We start from the raw sequence: 15,457 nt of genomic DNA on the forward strand, positions 1-15,457 counted from the left end.
ATTTTCTTTACATTTAATAAATACATGTAAGATAAATTGTATGAATCAGAATTATAACTATAAACATTAATTCTTCCTCTCTATTCTAAAATCGTAATAACTTATCTGCACTGAGTCATTCAAATTAATCATGCGATCTTACGCAACCATTTATTCCAGATGCCTCTTGACAACCAATCACCGAATTATAAACCAAAACTTTTCTCTTCGCGTGCTTCCATCTTTCATAACTACGCACTTCAGCTTTTGCTCTCTACTGTGCTAAGATGTAATTTCGCTGGCTTGCTTTCTATCCCAACAATATCGAAAATGTAAATCTTCTGTGGAAAGGCACGACTAGAGTGCCAAGTGATTGTGGCCACAAATATCAATTGGAAATAAAAATGGAATTAAAACTGCTTCGACTGCCAAGTTCTTTAGATATTACCAAGTTAGCATTACTAGCATACTACACAATCAAAATTCTTCTTCAATATGGATCTAAGCACGCATCTACAGTGTTCCGTGTTTTCCTTGTGCTTTTATTATGACAATTAAGCCGGTAGGATAGTTTCCTGCAGCCGCAAACCTCAATGGAAAATTTAGTTCTGCTCTTCCAATCATCGTTTTGTGATAAATCCAAGATAATGTGAAAGAAATGAAACATCAAATTTGTTTTTTCAGTGTTTAAAAAATAACAGATCTTTCTTCTGCTGTCATGTTTTGCAAGTGCTTCAAAAAAATAATCACGCTTAGTGTTTACAGATTGAAAGTAATCTCTCGATAAATTGAGAAGTTCGAATGCCTAGTGAAAAAGAATATTGAATTTGCTTCGCTGATCTCTACAATATTTAGAAAAAAAGTACTTTAAATCATCAGTGAATTGCCGTTTAGGAATTCAGCATTGCAGCGGGTGCAAGGTCGATCCGAGTTAGTGTTTGCAAGTATGTGCGACAGAAAATTATTTGCACTTCCGCTTTTTCAACAGCTCAAAAATTATTACATTCGTGTGAATCTAGCTCAGGAACTAAATTATTTAATATGCTGCGAATTCTATAGTTTTCATTTCAATTTTGGTTAAAATTTCTGCAATTCGTTTTGAGAAAATCTGAAATTCTTGTTCATTAATTTTTCTAATTTTTCATAAAATGTGTGTGAGCAAATTAAGTAACGAGTTTTAAGCTATTTAAATTATTCATAGGGAAGGATATTAAGATAAGTTTTTATGTTTTTGAAATTTTGTTGAGAATTTTGAATACGAATTTTATAATTATCCTAAAAATAAAGATGTTAAAAATAAGTGAAATTAGTACAGATAAGTAATATGAAATTATGGTAAATGCATGTTAAAATTTGTGGATTATTGTGTGTTAAGTATAGTATGATGAGGGTGTACTGGTTCCTTCAACAGAGGCCTGTAATTACCTCTGTACCAGTTTTTCCTTTTACCCTCTTCATGCAAGATAATGTTGGAGGCTCTCATTTTATGAATGCATGTAAATTTTTTATATTATTATTATTATTATTATATTTTTTATTATGGAATGTATTAGTGCAGTTCTCAAAGGCCAGTTACCTTAATGCAAGGAACGGAGGTCTTTTCAAGTAACTGTCTAGGCACCCTGGGCCACCAGTGCAGAAAACACACTGGTTAGCTCAAGAGGACAGCCCTATTGGTGGATATGTTTGTTTAGAAGTTTTGTGAGGCTTCCAGTTTGGTAAAATCATGAATTGTAAATGAAAGATGATAACGGTGAAACCATAAATTCTGAAAATCTTAATCCTATTATTTATGATGTTAAATTATAATTTATCAGTATAGAAATAAGTATCATAAATATTTATGTTTATTACATTTAATTATAAGTAATGATTATATAAAAGTTTATTTTGTGATATTCTGGGATAACAAGAACCTTCCCTGAAGAATTATGATTATGTGAATTCTCAAACAAAAAGACTTTTGGACTGAAATGGTGAAAAATTCAATAGGACTCTAAAAATTAAAAATTTATTTAAAAAAAAATTGGTATTTATAAATTATACTTTACAGGACAAAAATTTTATGATTTATTTATTTTAATTTTTTTTTTACATTTGCTAGTGCTTTAACTCTTTCTCTTTAAAAAGGCTTCTCTGTCGCTACGCCTTTTTCTTTTTGAAGGGGGGGGGAATATGTAAGATAAAAATGTATGAATCAGAATTATAATATAACTATAAACATTAATTCTTCCTCTCTATTCTAAAATCGTAATAACTTATCTGCATTACGTCATTCAAATTAATCATGCAATCTTACGTAACCGCTAATACCAGATGCCTCTTGACGACCAATCACCGAATTGTAAACCAAAACTTTTCTCTTCGCGTGCTTCCATCTTGCATAACTACGCACTTCAGCTTTTGCTCTCTACCGTGCTAAAATGTAATTTCGCTGGCTTGCTTTCTATCCCAACAATATCAAAAATGTAAATCTTCTGTGGAAAGGCACGACTAGAGTGCCAAGTGATCGTGGCCACAAATATCACTTGGAAATAAAAATGGAATTAAAACTGCCTCGACTGCCAAGTTCTTTAAATACTACGCAATCAAAATTCTTCTTCAATATGGATCTAAGCACGCATCTACAGTGTTCCGTGTTTTCCTTGTACTTTTATTATGACATACATATTAAAGGAGTTTATTTGTGACTTATTGCTTAAAACTAAACTGAACGAAACTGTAGCAGAGCGGTGCAATCGCTGATCAGAAGTTTAAATCTCGGCGAACGGGCTGTCTGCGTGGGATGCTCGTAGTTTGTCTTATGTATAACGTGAATATGAGCCACTTTTCTTAAAAACGTGCCCACCAGTGGCCCAGAAGTATAGTCGCTGAACACTGGTAGTTCAACTTGGTTTTGAATCTCGAGGCGTTTTCTTGATTTTTTCTGTGTGTAAAGTGGATATGAGTCAGTTTTTTCTTAGAAAGTCCTCTACGAAGACATCCCTCCCATCAGACAGAAAACTCTTACTAAACCATACCTTACCTGTGAAAGGCTCTTTCCTCTTAGGGAAATAATACTCGAGCGTTTTAGCGTAATCTAAGTAAATCTACTTCCATTCTTCCTTTAACCTTGCCCGTTTAATTATATTTCTTACAGAGCACCTTTTATGTAGCACGTATAAATAAAGCTAGCCGCCCAACCGGTATAGCGATTAGCGTCGCTGACTGTCGTGCCGAAGGGGCGTTTGTAAATGTGAGGCATATGGGCACTCTAAATATGCGGCAAGCCGAATGTCCTTTCGAGAGGTTGAGGGTAGAGGAAGAGAGAACTCGACCCCCGGAGTGTTCGCCATCAAAATTGGGGGCGGAACTGAGCTAAATCGCATGTGCTCAAGGCTGTTGCCAACGAGAAGCGTAAACTTGCGTTCCTTGGCACAAAGAATTTCGTGGGCTGACTATAGGTCAGACAAGTGATCATTAGCAAGAACAACAACAACAACAACAATAAATAAAGCATCTTTACATGCAAGATCGTTTTTGACTTCCTTGTACGAAGTAAAAAGGAAGTATTGTAATCGCGAAAAGTTTCAGGCAGCATATTTCAACGAAAATATCCATTTTGACCGCTATCGAAAGCAAATTTAACGATGTTTTTACGTGATATCTGTACTTAAAGACAGAATAAAATACGCTTTTCCTACACAAAAATTATAAAACTGCTTTAAAATTAATTCTGAAGAAAATTTTTTGTGGCGTCTGTACGAACGTATGTACGTACGTGCGTACGTACGTATCTCGCATAACTCAAAAACGAGTAGCCTCAGAACGTTGAAATTTTGTATATAGGACTGCTATAACATGTAGATGTGCACCTCGTATTTTGGTTGCAATCGGCCGCACCAAACGTATATAAATATATTTATATATATATCCACTCTGTTACCCGGCTCAGTAATCTCAGTTTCTTTACTCTTATATGTTCGTAAATTGTACATTTTTTGCTTTAAAAATGATTGTGTTATGTTGTTTTTATCTTTCGGTTAAGGTTTTTATGCCTTTAGTAAATCTGCATGCAATATTTTTAGAATTATCAACAATTTTAAAGTTGTCTAAGTGCCGCTAGGACTTTTTTTAATGGCGGCCATTGATGTTTACATTTGAAACAGCAGACTAGTGGATTTGTTGCCAATCTAGAGAAACTTAGCTTCGCAACAACAAAGATAACGCATTCATTTATTATTGCCAATTAAATCATGCTTAATTCTTTCTGGAATTTTTTCGAGGAAATAAGAATAAGTGCTTAAGATTTACCTCGTAATTTTTAACATAGATATTTTGAGTTTTTATGTATTTTTGCCTTCTCGCGAAGTGAGAACTGAATTAATTAAATGAGAAATACTCAATCGTCTGTGAAAAACTGTTTCTTTTTTGTTTTGTTTGCTTAATTTCTTTTATACATCATTCTAGCTTTATTATAGTATTTGAATAGAACATGTGGCAACGATTAGATAATTCTATTCTTTAAATGATATAAATTTTGTGCATTATGAGTTATAATATGAACGAAATATATAAGTTAACTGTTATATAATTATTGGATTATATAACAGTTAGTTTCCGTTACATAATTATTATATAAGTTAACTTTTATATAATTATTAATACTGTTAAGTGAATCTAGCGCCAGAGTGTCGCTCTGGTAAACAAATACTAGAGTGAATTTTAAGGAATGCATTTATTCTATTGTGGTTTATGCGCTGTCGGCGAAGTAGATTTAATTCAATCCAATAAGTTTAAATGAAATGCAAGAAAATATGCGTATAATTTAATATTCCAATATAAGGAAGTCATGTGGTGTACACATCAGATTTTTATTTCTCGTAAAACTACATAAAAAAATGTAAAACTATCTTATATGATGAAAGACCATCTTACTTTTTTACCGAATGCAGTAATTCAAACTGTGATTTAATTTCACGTGTGTCTAATCATTTAACATGATATCAATCGCATAGTTTTCCCTTCACAACACCAGAGAAAAAATTAAAACAATCTATAAACTTTCAAATTTTAATTATGAAACTGTCCCCTGACCACATTGATATCAAATATTTTTATTGCTAATTATCTTGGAACGTTACACAATTACTGTTAGAACTTTCAAACAGTTTTAAAGAATAGCTAAAGCAAACACCTTAAAGCAAGAGATCGTAATTAAGACAAGAAAAACCATTAGTCTGTATTACAACAAATGCAATACTGTCATTGTCAAAATGGCTATAACAAAATTGAAAATGAGAATAACATTGTTGTGTCTAGCAATAATGATTTCTCATTAGGCTTTCACTGAAATTGGCTGCACGCAGTTCTTTCTTTTCTTTTTCTTTTCAAATAACTTGCTGCTGTTACCAAAGAATTCTCGTCTAAGTAATGCAGCGTTTTTGAATTTCAAGACAAATCAAGCATTTTTAAATCTGAATAAAATGTCTATAATCAATTTAAAGAATTAAATTTTCGATTTATTTTTATTTTCTTGTACGAAGTAAAGGAAGTACTGTAATCGCGAAAATTTTCGGGTATCACATTTCAACGAAAATATCCATTTTGACCGTTATGGAATGCTTTTTAACGATGTTTTTGCGTGATATCTGTACGTAAGGACAGAATACAGGACTCTTTTTCCCAAAACGAATTATAAAACTAATTTAAAATGGATTCAGAAGAGATTTTTTTCGTTGCATTTGTATGTACGTAAGTACGTACGTCTAAGTATGTGAGTTATGTGAGATGCATACATATGTACGTAAGCAACGAAAAAAATCTCTTCTGAATCCGTACGTACATATGCATGCATCTCACATAACTCAAAAAAGAGTGACATCAGAACGTTGAAATTTTGTTTATAGGACTGCTATTGCATGTAGTTGTGCACCTCCCTTTTTGGTGGCAATCGGCCGCACCAAAAGTATACATTCACCCATTCTGTTACTCGGCTCATTGAGCTCAGATTTTTATTCCTATTTGTTGGTAATGGTGCATTTTTTGCTTTAAAAATGATTGAATTATGCTGTTCTTATCTTTCGGTTAAGGTTTTTATGTCATGAGTTAATCTGCATGCAAGAGTTGTAGAATTATCAACAATTTAAAAGTTGTTTAAGAGCGGCTAAGCCTATTTCCTCCCTACCATAGAAGCCATATATGTTTACATTTTAAATTTAGCGGAATAGTGAATTAAGTCTTTCTGCACCTTCAGTGTCTTTTTGCCGATTGGGAACAAAAGGAAACTTTGTTTCGTGCTCGGAAAAAAAATGCCTTCTTGCCTTCTGGCTGAATTGCTTGTTTCTGCGTATACACTGTAATTTTAATCTGTTTTTGTAGTTGTTTCAACTCTATCTGGTGTTTTATGTTTTTTCAGTATCTTTCAAGTTTTTATGAAAATAATTTGATATTTTTATGTATTTTGGCTTGTCGCGAAGTGAGAACTGTATTAAGTGATTGAGAAATCTATTTCTAATTAAATTCAATGAAATACGTTTAAATGAAATGCACGAAAAAATGCGTATAATTTAATATTTCGTACAAGGAAGTCATGTGGTGTACACATCAGATTTTTTCTTATATTAAATTCTTATATTAAATTTACAACAGAAAATTACATACAGTAGAAGTTTTTAATTCAATTTTTCTGTAAAATCATTTAGCCGTAGTATAAGCATAAATTTCACGTAAAGCTATAACAAAACACGTTGTATACCGGGCGCTATATCTATACGTAGTAGCGAATAATTATAATTCATTTTATTTCATTCACTCAAAGCGTTTGCCCAGAAATATCCAAAATTACAAACGTGTTAGATGATCTTATTAAATACGGTAATTATAACCAAAGAAATTACCGACAGAGAAAAATGGCGAAATTTGACGCAATCATTAAGAACTGGAGGAGAAGGAAGTGAAAAGCTTCTTAATTGTTTCCAAGTCATTGGTTAACAAGTTTTAATTTAATTGGATAGATTAGATAACGATTGCCAATTACAAAATTAATTATTAAGAAGTATCATACAGCTTAAGAATTACATATTACTTATCATATGACAGAACTAGCAGCTTGGCCGCCAGCCCTCGTCTGGCTTTTAAATGTACCGGAAAAATGGCCGAAGGAAACACCAAATTTAAAAACTGCATAGAATTTTACTCTGCAGAACAACTTCATAAAAAAACGTTATTACGTTTAACAAAATTACAATGAAATAAGCTATATCCTTTAATACAAATATTAATCATCCTAATAAAAAAATTAACCAACTTTCCGTTGAAGACAAAAAATCATGCGAAACTTTTCAATATCTTACAAACAGTGAAATAAGCAAAAAATAACATGAAAGCAACTCAAAAAATATAAAATTCCGCGCAGAATTTTACTCTGCAGAACAACTTTATCAAAACAAAATTAATAAAAATGTGTTATATATATAAAAAAATGACAATGAAATATGCCAATCTCTTAAAAACAGTGACATTAGAAATACGATGAAAAATTATTGCCAAATCCATATTTCTAAAAGAATGAAACTATTCAAAATGGTGCGATTTCATCAAAAATCTATCAACAACAATAAGACGGGAAAATTGTTGCCAAAATAACATTTTTAAAGATGTGAGAAGTGTACTCGAAAGCTTCATTAAAAAATTCTTTTAAAAATACAAAATATCATTTTTCTAAAATTCTTTTTGTAAAAGCAGTCGCAAGGATGAGAGTTTAACGTGTCCAAAAATCAAAGAAAAATAAACGGTACAATTTTTAAAAATAAACTTTTTTAGAAAAAATCCCGTTGAAAAGGTGTTAAGCTCCCTCTGTTAAATAAATTCGTATTGAATCGATTTATAGAAACACGAAATTTATTTTAAGTTCGTAAAATAGCTAAGTGCCTACGTTTTATGACGATGTGAAAATGGAGTGCTTAGAGTAAGATCTCGCTATCATATAGCCCATTATGTCTCACAATGACGCGATTTCGTCACGAAACATAAAATTAAAAAAAATTCTAATTTGAATTTCGAAAAAAAATCGGTTCGAGGTGCACTGGCTCTTGTCTAGATGCAGCTATGTACCAAATTTCGTAGCCGTGGGTCTATTAGCTTACGCGCAGCGCGAACGAAAGACACACACAACAGAGACAGACTCTTTCTTTCATTATATGTAGATATGAAATATTCGACGTAATTCTTTTTTTTGTCCAAGGTTATATTAACTTAACTAGTATTCGTTTTCATTACTTGGTTGATTGGAAGTTTTCCTGATATATATTTTTCGGGAAAGGCAATAAATAATAAGTGCGCGACATTGTTGCCATTCTGAAAAATGAATATAAAAATTAGCTTTTTCAGAGTTTTTAATTAATATCTCGGCCGATTGAAGTCGTTTGAAGATGAGAAGGGTCGAAATGGCTTCCCACGACATTTTTGAATCTGGAATTATATATTTAATGCTTTGCAAAGCTATTTTTATTTCATATTTTGTAAAACGTAGAAATTTTATATACGTAGAAAAGACAGAAAACGTTAAAAAAACGCTTCTTTGGACGTAATTTAAAATCTGAAACCTTTCAGATTTTCTTTTTTTTTTTTTTTTTTCTTCGAAGTGAGCATCAGAAGACATGTTAAGTAATGACTGAAAAATAATACATAGATTGAAAAGATGTTTTATTCTTTTATTGTATGATTTTATTGCTTGATAATTAAGTAGAGGTTACCGATAAAATTTCAGTTACTGACATGTCATTAAAACTACCTCACTTCACTGATGCATCTCTCTGCGAAGTTTCATTGCACGAAATGCATGGACATCCACGGACTGTTGATTACTTGGTCCAGCTTGGGTCTGAGACTGACCACAGGTTCAATGAGGCTCATAATCAGATGCTTCGCTTCAGTGGACAGCGAATGCACGAGCGAAGGTGCGAATGTCCATTTCCTCTTGGTCTGGGCCTCGTGCATGCGCCTGATGTTCCGGTCGTCGAAAGGCAGGGCATTGTTCAGCATCACGTAAAGACATACGCCCATGCTCCAGGTGTCTGCAGCAATGGGATCGTAGAAGCCACCTTCGATGACTTCTGGTGCAACATAGGCTGCACTGGAAATAAAAACCGAAGTTAATTGTTGCTGCTTTCTAAATATATGTGTGTGTTCTACATATATATATATATATGTGATGTACCAGCTTTAGTCGTAGCTTAAATTATCAGACGATAAGTTAAAAAAAAAAAAAAAAAAAAAAAAAAAAAAAAGGATCCATTTATTATTATTCAGGAGAAATAGCAGCTACAAAATCAGATATCCGGAGTAAATAAAAAAGAATTACTAATAACTTTTTGTATGAAGTTTACTGCATCGTGACATTTAAGAAAAAGCCCCCGATATTCTTTTGCGAGTCCTTTTAATAACCTCTGGAAAGGCGGAGCTTCAAAGAAATGACGTCCGCTGTGATATCTGGCGACTGTTTGGCGATCAACAGAGCGTGCTTGGCGCAGGTAGCTCTTCTCCGAAAACGGTTAATGTATTTATTGAGAGTTGCATGTTAGCCTCGGAAGTGGAAGGCTGTAGATTGTACTATGCAGTAGGAGCGACGTACTGCTCTGAGTCACTATTATATTATGCTTTGAATCATATATTTAATAAATATTTGTGTCGTCTTGCTAAATGATGCCTTGTTAAACAACATCAGCCTCGTCAGCCAATCCAGTTCGCTTTAAATATTTCCAGAACATACGTGTAGAAAAGGCGGCAAAAACAACTTGAATATGGGGCTGTGGATTTAATTCCACGTACTTTCAAATAAGAGACTGTCGCCATTAAAAATGAAAAGAACATACAGTTAGAATTTTAAGTGTATTCTTGACTATGGAATTTTATTATTACAATATATATATATATATATGTGTGTGTATGTATGTGCGTGTTTATGTATGTATATATTCGTCAAACATTCCGGTATTTTTAGCCCAAAGGGGAATTTGTCCAGAAGTGCTATTAGTTTGGTTTTGGTATTTTGCGCCGAAAACTTAAATGCGATGAATCACTTTTCAAATTGTTGCCACCAAATATTACAGCCCTGTATTATATTTAAAAAATTAAATCATGCAGAATCTGGATGACTGTATGTATGTTTCTTCTATTGGGATAAAACAACGGCACCCACAGCCATCCAATTTTGAATCACGTAATTCTCCACACGAAAATGGGCATCCGGAAGCCCAAATTCAGGCTTCTATTATCCAGGCGCGTAGCCAGGGGTGCCCTGAGCCAGCACCCCCTAGAACTAACTCAAGACCACGGCGCGCAGTTCGTGACGTCACTGCAGTAGGGATACTTTCGTTCTCGCTAACTTTAAGGATGCCTTCTTAAATATCCATTTGACAGGCTTATAAATAAATTGAACTTAAATTTTCATGTTTTATTCTCATCGTTTATAAATTTGGAAAATACCTTGCTTTCATTAGAATGTGAAGAAACGATATATATATATATATATATATTTTTTTTTTTTTTTTAGAATGTTTTTGATACGAATAACTAGAACTTTTAATTCAATTAAAAGTTATTACTGATTTTACCAAATTTTATCGCTGAGAAACTCTTATTAATGAAAGAAACTTCACACTTACTGAATGAATCGGAATTTTATTTGTACGCAATAATGAAACAGAAAGACGATTTAAGACATGAAGGCAGGATATAGATCCTAAAAATTAAGATAAATCCTAACTCATTTGAATTATTAAGCTATTTTACCTGGAATCATCTAGCAATATAAAATCATTAATTGAAAACAAATATATTAATCAGAGATGTTTATTGGTCAAGGCGCGTAGTAATTATGCTTACCACGATTTATGCCTTGACCAATAAACATCTTTGATAAGTAATATATTGTTGCGTGCGTACGGGTTCGTTATGAAATGAATGCACAAGTCCGATGAAAAATGAACAAAAATTTATTATTATCCAAACAGAAATGCTTAAATTTTCTCAAATTATCATGCAGTATCACAATATCTCACAGTAGTTATCTTTTAACTACTTAAATGTACAATAGAACGTAATTCAAAACAGCTAAAGAACGCTAATCCGCGAATTCGCTATAATCAACAACGGCAGTTTTCTAAACAACAACAAACTAAGCAACTACTACAAACTGAGATGTTTTCCTCCTTTTATAAGCTTTTAAAATCACGCGCTAGAATTTTCCAGTACTTTCTCGAAATCAAAAAGAGATATTTATTTAACGCACGCGCTCTTGTATTTTTAATTTTTCCGGCTTAGCTTTCTTTTAATATTCGTCACGCGCTGCACTGCGCGAGAAATAAAACCATTTAATTTATAATTGAACTAACATTAGCTTTTTAAATACCAAATTCGTAACACTGCCCCCTTCCCAAGGACTGCACGTCCCGGGCAGTACAATCCCTGGACAGGAAGCTAAACTTACAACTGTGGCATAAACATTACATTACAATATCAAGCAATATAAACAATAAATGCAATAACTAACTTAAACAAATCAAATACTATCAAATACTAAATACAAAACAAATACTAAATACAAATCAAATACTAAATGCAAATCAAATACTAAATACAAATCAAATACTAAATACAAATCAAATCAAATACACATTTATAAACAAAAAGGACCATGGTCTGATACTATTTACAATTATTTACATTACGTACTATGGCCATAGTAATGAGCTAACCTGTCGTAATGAACGACTTTAGGTTTAGAGTTCGAAGACTTACGAATCCGAACCACGACGTCATTCAGCCTGTTTAGGACTGTATACGGGCCATCCCAAGGTGACTGTAATTTCGGACAAAGTCCTTTCCGTCGAGTCGGATTCCACAACCACACCTTGTCTCCTTCGTGGAACTGATGTTCAGTAGCTCTTGTGTCGTAGCGGGTCTTCATCTTCTCCGTCGCCAAGTTGACTCGCTCTCGTGCAAAGTTGTGCATCACTTCAAACCGGGCCTGAAGATCTTGAATATATTCCTCAGACGATGAAGGAGCATCCGGAGGGCGGCCAAACAATAGATCACAAGGCAGACGAAGGTCACGACCGAAGAGCATCTGTGATGGAGAATAGCCGGTAGTCTCGTGGACAGCACTGCGGTAAGCCAGTAAAAAGAGTGGTAATTTCTTGTCCCAGTCCTGCTGGTTTCTGGAAACCACTAATGAGAGGTTATTAAGGATGGTTCGATTGAACCTCTCTACCATGCCGTCCGACTGGGGATGTAATGGCGTCGTTTGGGTCTTGTCAATGCCGAGTAGTTTGCATAGTTCTTTGATTACTACCGAGGTAAAATTCCTTCCCTGATCGGAATGTAACTGAAGAGGCACTCCGAACCTGGAAATCCAGTGCTGTATCATTACCTCAGCTACTGTGACAGCCTCTTGATCAGGAATAGGATAAGCTTCAGGCCACTTGGTGAAGTAATCAATGACAACGAGTATGTATTTGTTGCCATCAGCAGTTCGTGGCAGAGGTCCCAGGATGTCAAAGGCGATACGTTCAAAAGGCGCCCCTACGTTGTAACGTTGCAGCTTGCCTCGGCTGCGTCTCCTCGGTCCTTTCCGACTTGCACAGGCATCGCAAGATCGGCACCACTTTTGCACGTCATTCTTTGCATTATTCCAGTAAAAGCGCTCACGAACTCTCTGCAAGGTCTTCATTGTTCCAAAGTGACCTCCAGTAGGGGTGCTATGTAACTCTTTAAGGACATCAGGAATGTGGGATCTTGGAAGTATAAGTTGCCATCGGAACGTCTTCCCATCATCTGATTCGAATTTCCGATATAAGACGCCGTTTCGAATGTGAAGTGAATCCCAGAGTGCCCAATATTGTTTGGTTGTAGGACTACAGATAGAAATGTCCTGCCAGGTAGGTTTTCTGTTTGATGACTCCATTAAATCAATTATGGGTTTAATGTCGCGGTCTTCCAGCTGGTCTTTCCTGACTTCATCATCACTCCACGGTTCTCGATCAGCCGATGATGATGTTGTAATTTGTCTTGCGACCGGAGTCAGCAGCTCGTATTTCGCTTCCACCCTGGAACAATATCGGCAGCTTTCTTGGCAAGGTCTTCTAGACAGGGCGTCGGCGTTTCCGTGTGATGATCCCTTACGATGACGGATAGTGATGTCATATTCTTGGAGTCTCTGTATCCACCTGGCTATTTGACCCTCAGGATTCTTGAAATTTAAAAGCCAGGTCAATGATGCATGATCGGTGCGGAGCAGGAATTTTCTGCCGTATAGATAGTGATGGAACTGTTCTACAGCTTTGACTATGGCGAGCAACTCTTTCCTGGTGACACAATAATTCCTCTCCGGTTTAGACAGGCACTTGCTCCAGTATGCCACTACACGTTCTTGGCCGTCTATTTCTTGGGACAAAACAGCACCAACACTTTCATTACTCGCGTCGGTGTCGAGAATAAATGGTCGGTCAAGCTGAGGATACGTCAGGATTGGAGCAGATGTTAAAGCCTCCTTTAAGTTGTTAAATGCATCCTCGCATTCTTTTGTCCACAAGAACTTCTGGTTGCTCTCTGTCAGCTTGTGTAGGGGTCTTGCGATGGAAGAAAAGTCCTTCACGAATTTCCTATAGTAGGTGCAAAGCCCTAGGAAGCTTCTCAGCTGATGGACATTTTCGGGACGTTTCCAGGATTTAACGGCTGATACCTTTTCAGGATCCGTGCGCACACCTTCTGCAGAGATGACATGTCCCAGGTAAGTCACTTCCTTTCGGAACAATTTGCATTTAGCGGGACTCAGCTTCAGATTGGCTTCTTTCAGTTTCTGAAGCACCTTCCTAAGATTTTCTAAATGTTCTTCAAAACTCTTTCCGACGATGATGATGTCGTCCAGGTATATGAGGCAGGCTTCGTAGGAAAGGCCTTTCAAAACAGTTTCCATAAGACGTTCGAATGTCGCCGGCGCATTACACAGTCCAAACGGCATCACCTTGAATTGCCAAAGCCCTTGTCCCGTAGTAAATGCCGTCTTTTCTCGGTCTTCAGGCTGTATTTCTACCTGCCAATACCCACTCTTTAAATCAAGTGTTGAGAACCACTTGCTTCCACAAAGAGTGTCTAGAATGTCGTCAATTCTAGGAAGAGGGTAACTGTCTTTCTTCGTAACCTCATTCAACCGGCGATAGTCGACGCAAAATCTTGTTGAGCCGTCTTTCTTTCTGACTAGGACGATAGGAGATGCCCATGGACTTACTGAAGGCTCGATGACATCGCTTTCTTCCATATCTTTTAACAATGTTCGCACCTCTTCCTGTTTAGCAAACGGTAGACGTCTTGGATGTTGCTTGATCGGGGGATGATCGCCGGTATCTATTCTATGTTGTGTCAAACTAGTTCGACCCACGTCAGAAGACGAGCGGGAGAAAACAACTTGAAGATCTTTAATGACGCGATCGGCAGCATTCCTCTCTTTATCGTTTAATTGCGCATTCTGCAATAACTCCGATGTAATTCTCTCTGAGGACACGGATTCTTGGATGTTACTCTTTCTTTCAACGGTGGTTACTGGAGTACATGCTGCAACCACTTCACCTTTCTTAATAATTCTCCCCTTCTCAGTTACATTGGCGACTCTCACCGGGATAACCGTTCTGGATAGGTCGACGAGTGCTGAGGCTACTAGTACTCCTTTTGGGCTATTACAGTTATTGGGATATTCTATGATGCCGTAGCGGAAATTTCTGTTTTCGGCTATGGATCCAGGAAGTAAAATTTCTGTTCTTGCCGGTATTGTGATATTGTCTTGTGCTATGATTTTATGGACAGATTTAACTTCATCATTGACTCCAAATAACGCTATGTCCTCAGATGTAGAATGCAATTCGTTATTTTTAAAGTCCAAGGAAAAATTGTATTTCCTTAGAAAGTCCAATCCGAGTAGGCAAGAATCAGTGATCTCTGCTACATATGCCGTGTGATGGTAAGCGGCACTTCCAAACGTGATGTTAGCATTTACTTTTCCATCGATGTTGATCTTCTCACCGGATACAGTCTGTAGGGTAACGCAGGGCGGCCTTCAGATAAGTTTGCTTCCCAGTTGTTGAGCCAAATCTTTTCGGATGATGGTAACGTTGGCTCCTGTATCTATTGTCATATTGCAGGGAACTCCATTAGTATGTCCTATTATAAAAAGTCCATTACTGCCGCCTCTCACTGCAGAAATCTGAAGCTCTTTAAACTGGGGCTTTTCATGATCTGGCAACCTCCGCCCCGCGAGATGGCCACTAATTAGTTTCCCTGCTGTTTGTTAGGAGCGGTCTTAGCATCCGTGCCCTGGGGTGTTCTGCAGTTTCGTCGTATGTGTCCTTCAGCACCGCAATTCCAGCACTTTACGGTCGGTTTCTTGTCACCAATATTCTGTCTCAAGGCGTTCAGTTGTCTAGTTAAATTGTCTAGACGAGCA

The 15,457-nt window shown here is 35.9% G+C and overlaps 1 protein-coding gene across 1 annotated transcript in view; it reads right to left on the reverse strand.

Annotated features, from left to right (window-relative positions):
- Positions 1-8,634: 8,634 nt before the first annotated feature.
- The window catches only part of LOC118179291 (testis-specific serine/threonine-protein kinase 3-like), a 37,206-nt gene continuing 30,383 nt past the window's right edge, over positions 8,635-15,457 (reverse strand). Inside the window, exon 4 of the mRNA XM_085822861.1 lies at positions 8,635-9,094. Within this exon, the coding sequence (XP_085678987.1) occupies positions 8,785-9,094 (310 nt within the window). The 3' untranslated portion in view covers positions 8,635-8,784. The remainder of the gene's footprint in view (positions 9,095-15,457) is intronic.

The sequence above is a fragment of the Stegodyphus dumicola genome, chromosome 8 (genome assembly GCF_044657685.1).
Source record: "Stegodyphus dumicola isolate Sdum_Otavi_A_Nest chromosome 8, ASM4465768v1".
NCBI classification, from domain to species: domain Eukaryota; kingdom Metazoa; phylum Arthropoda; class Arachnida; order Araneae; family Eresidae; genus Stegodyphus; species Stegodyphus dumicola.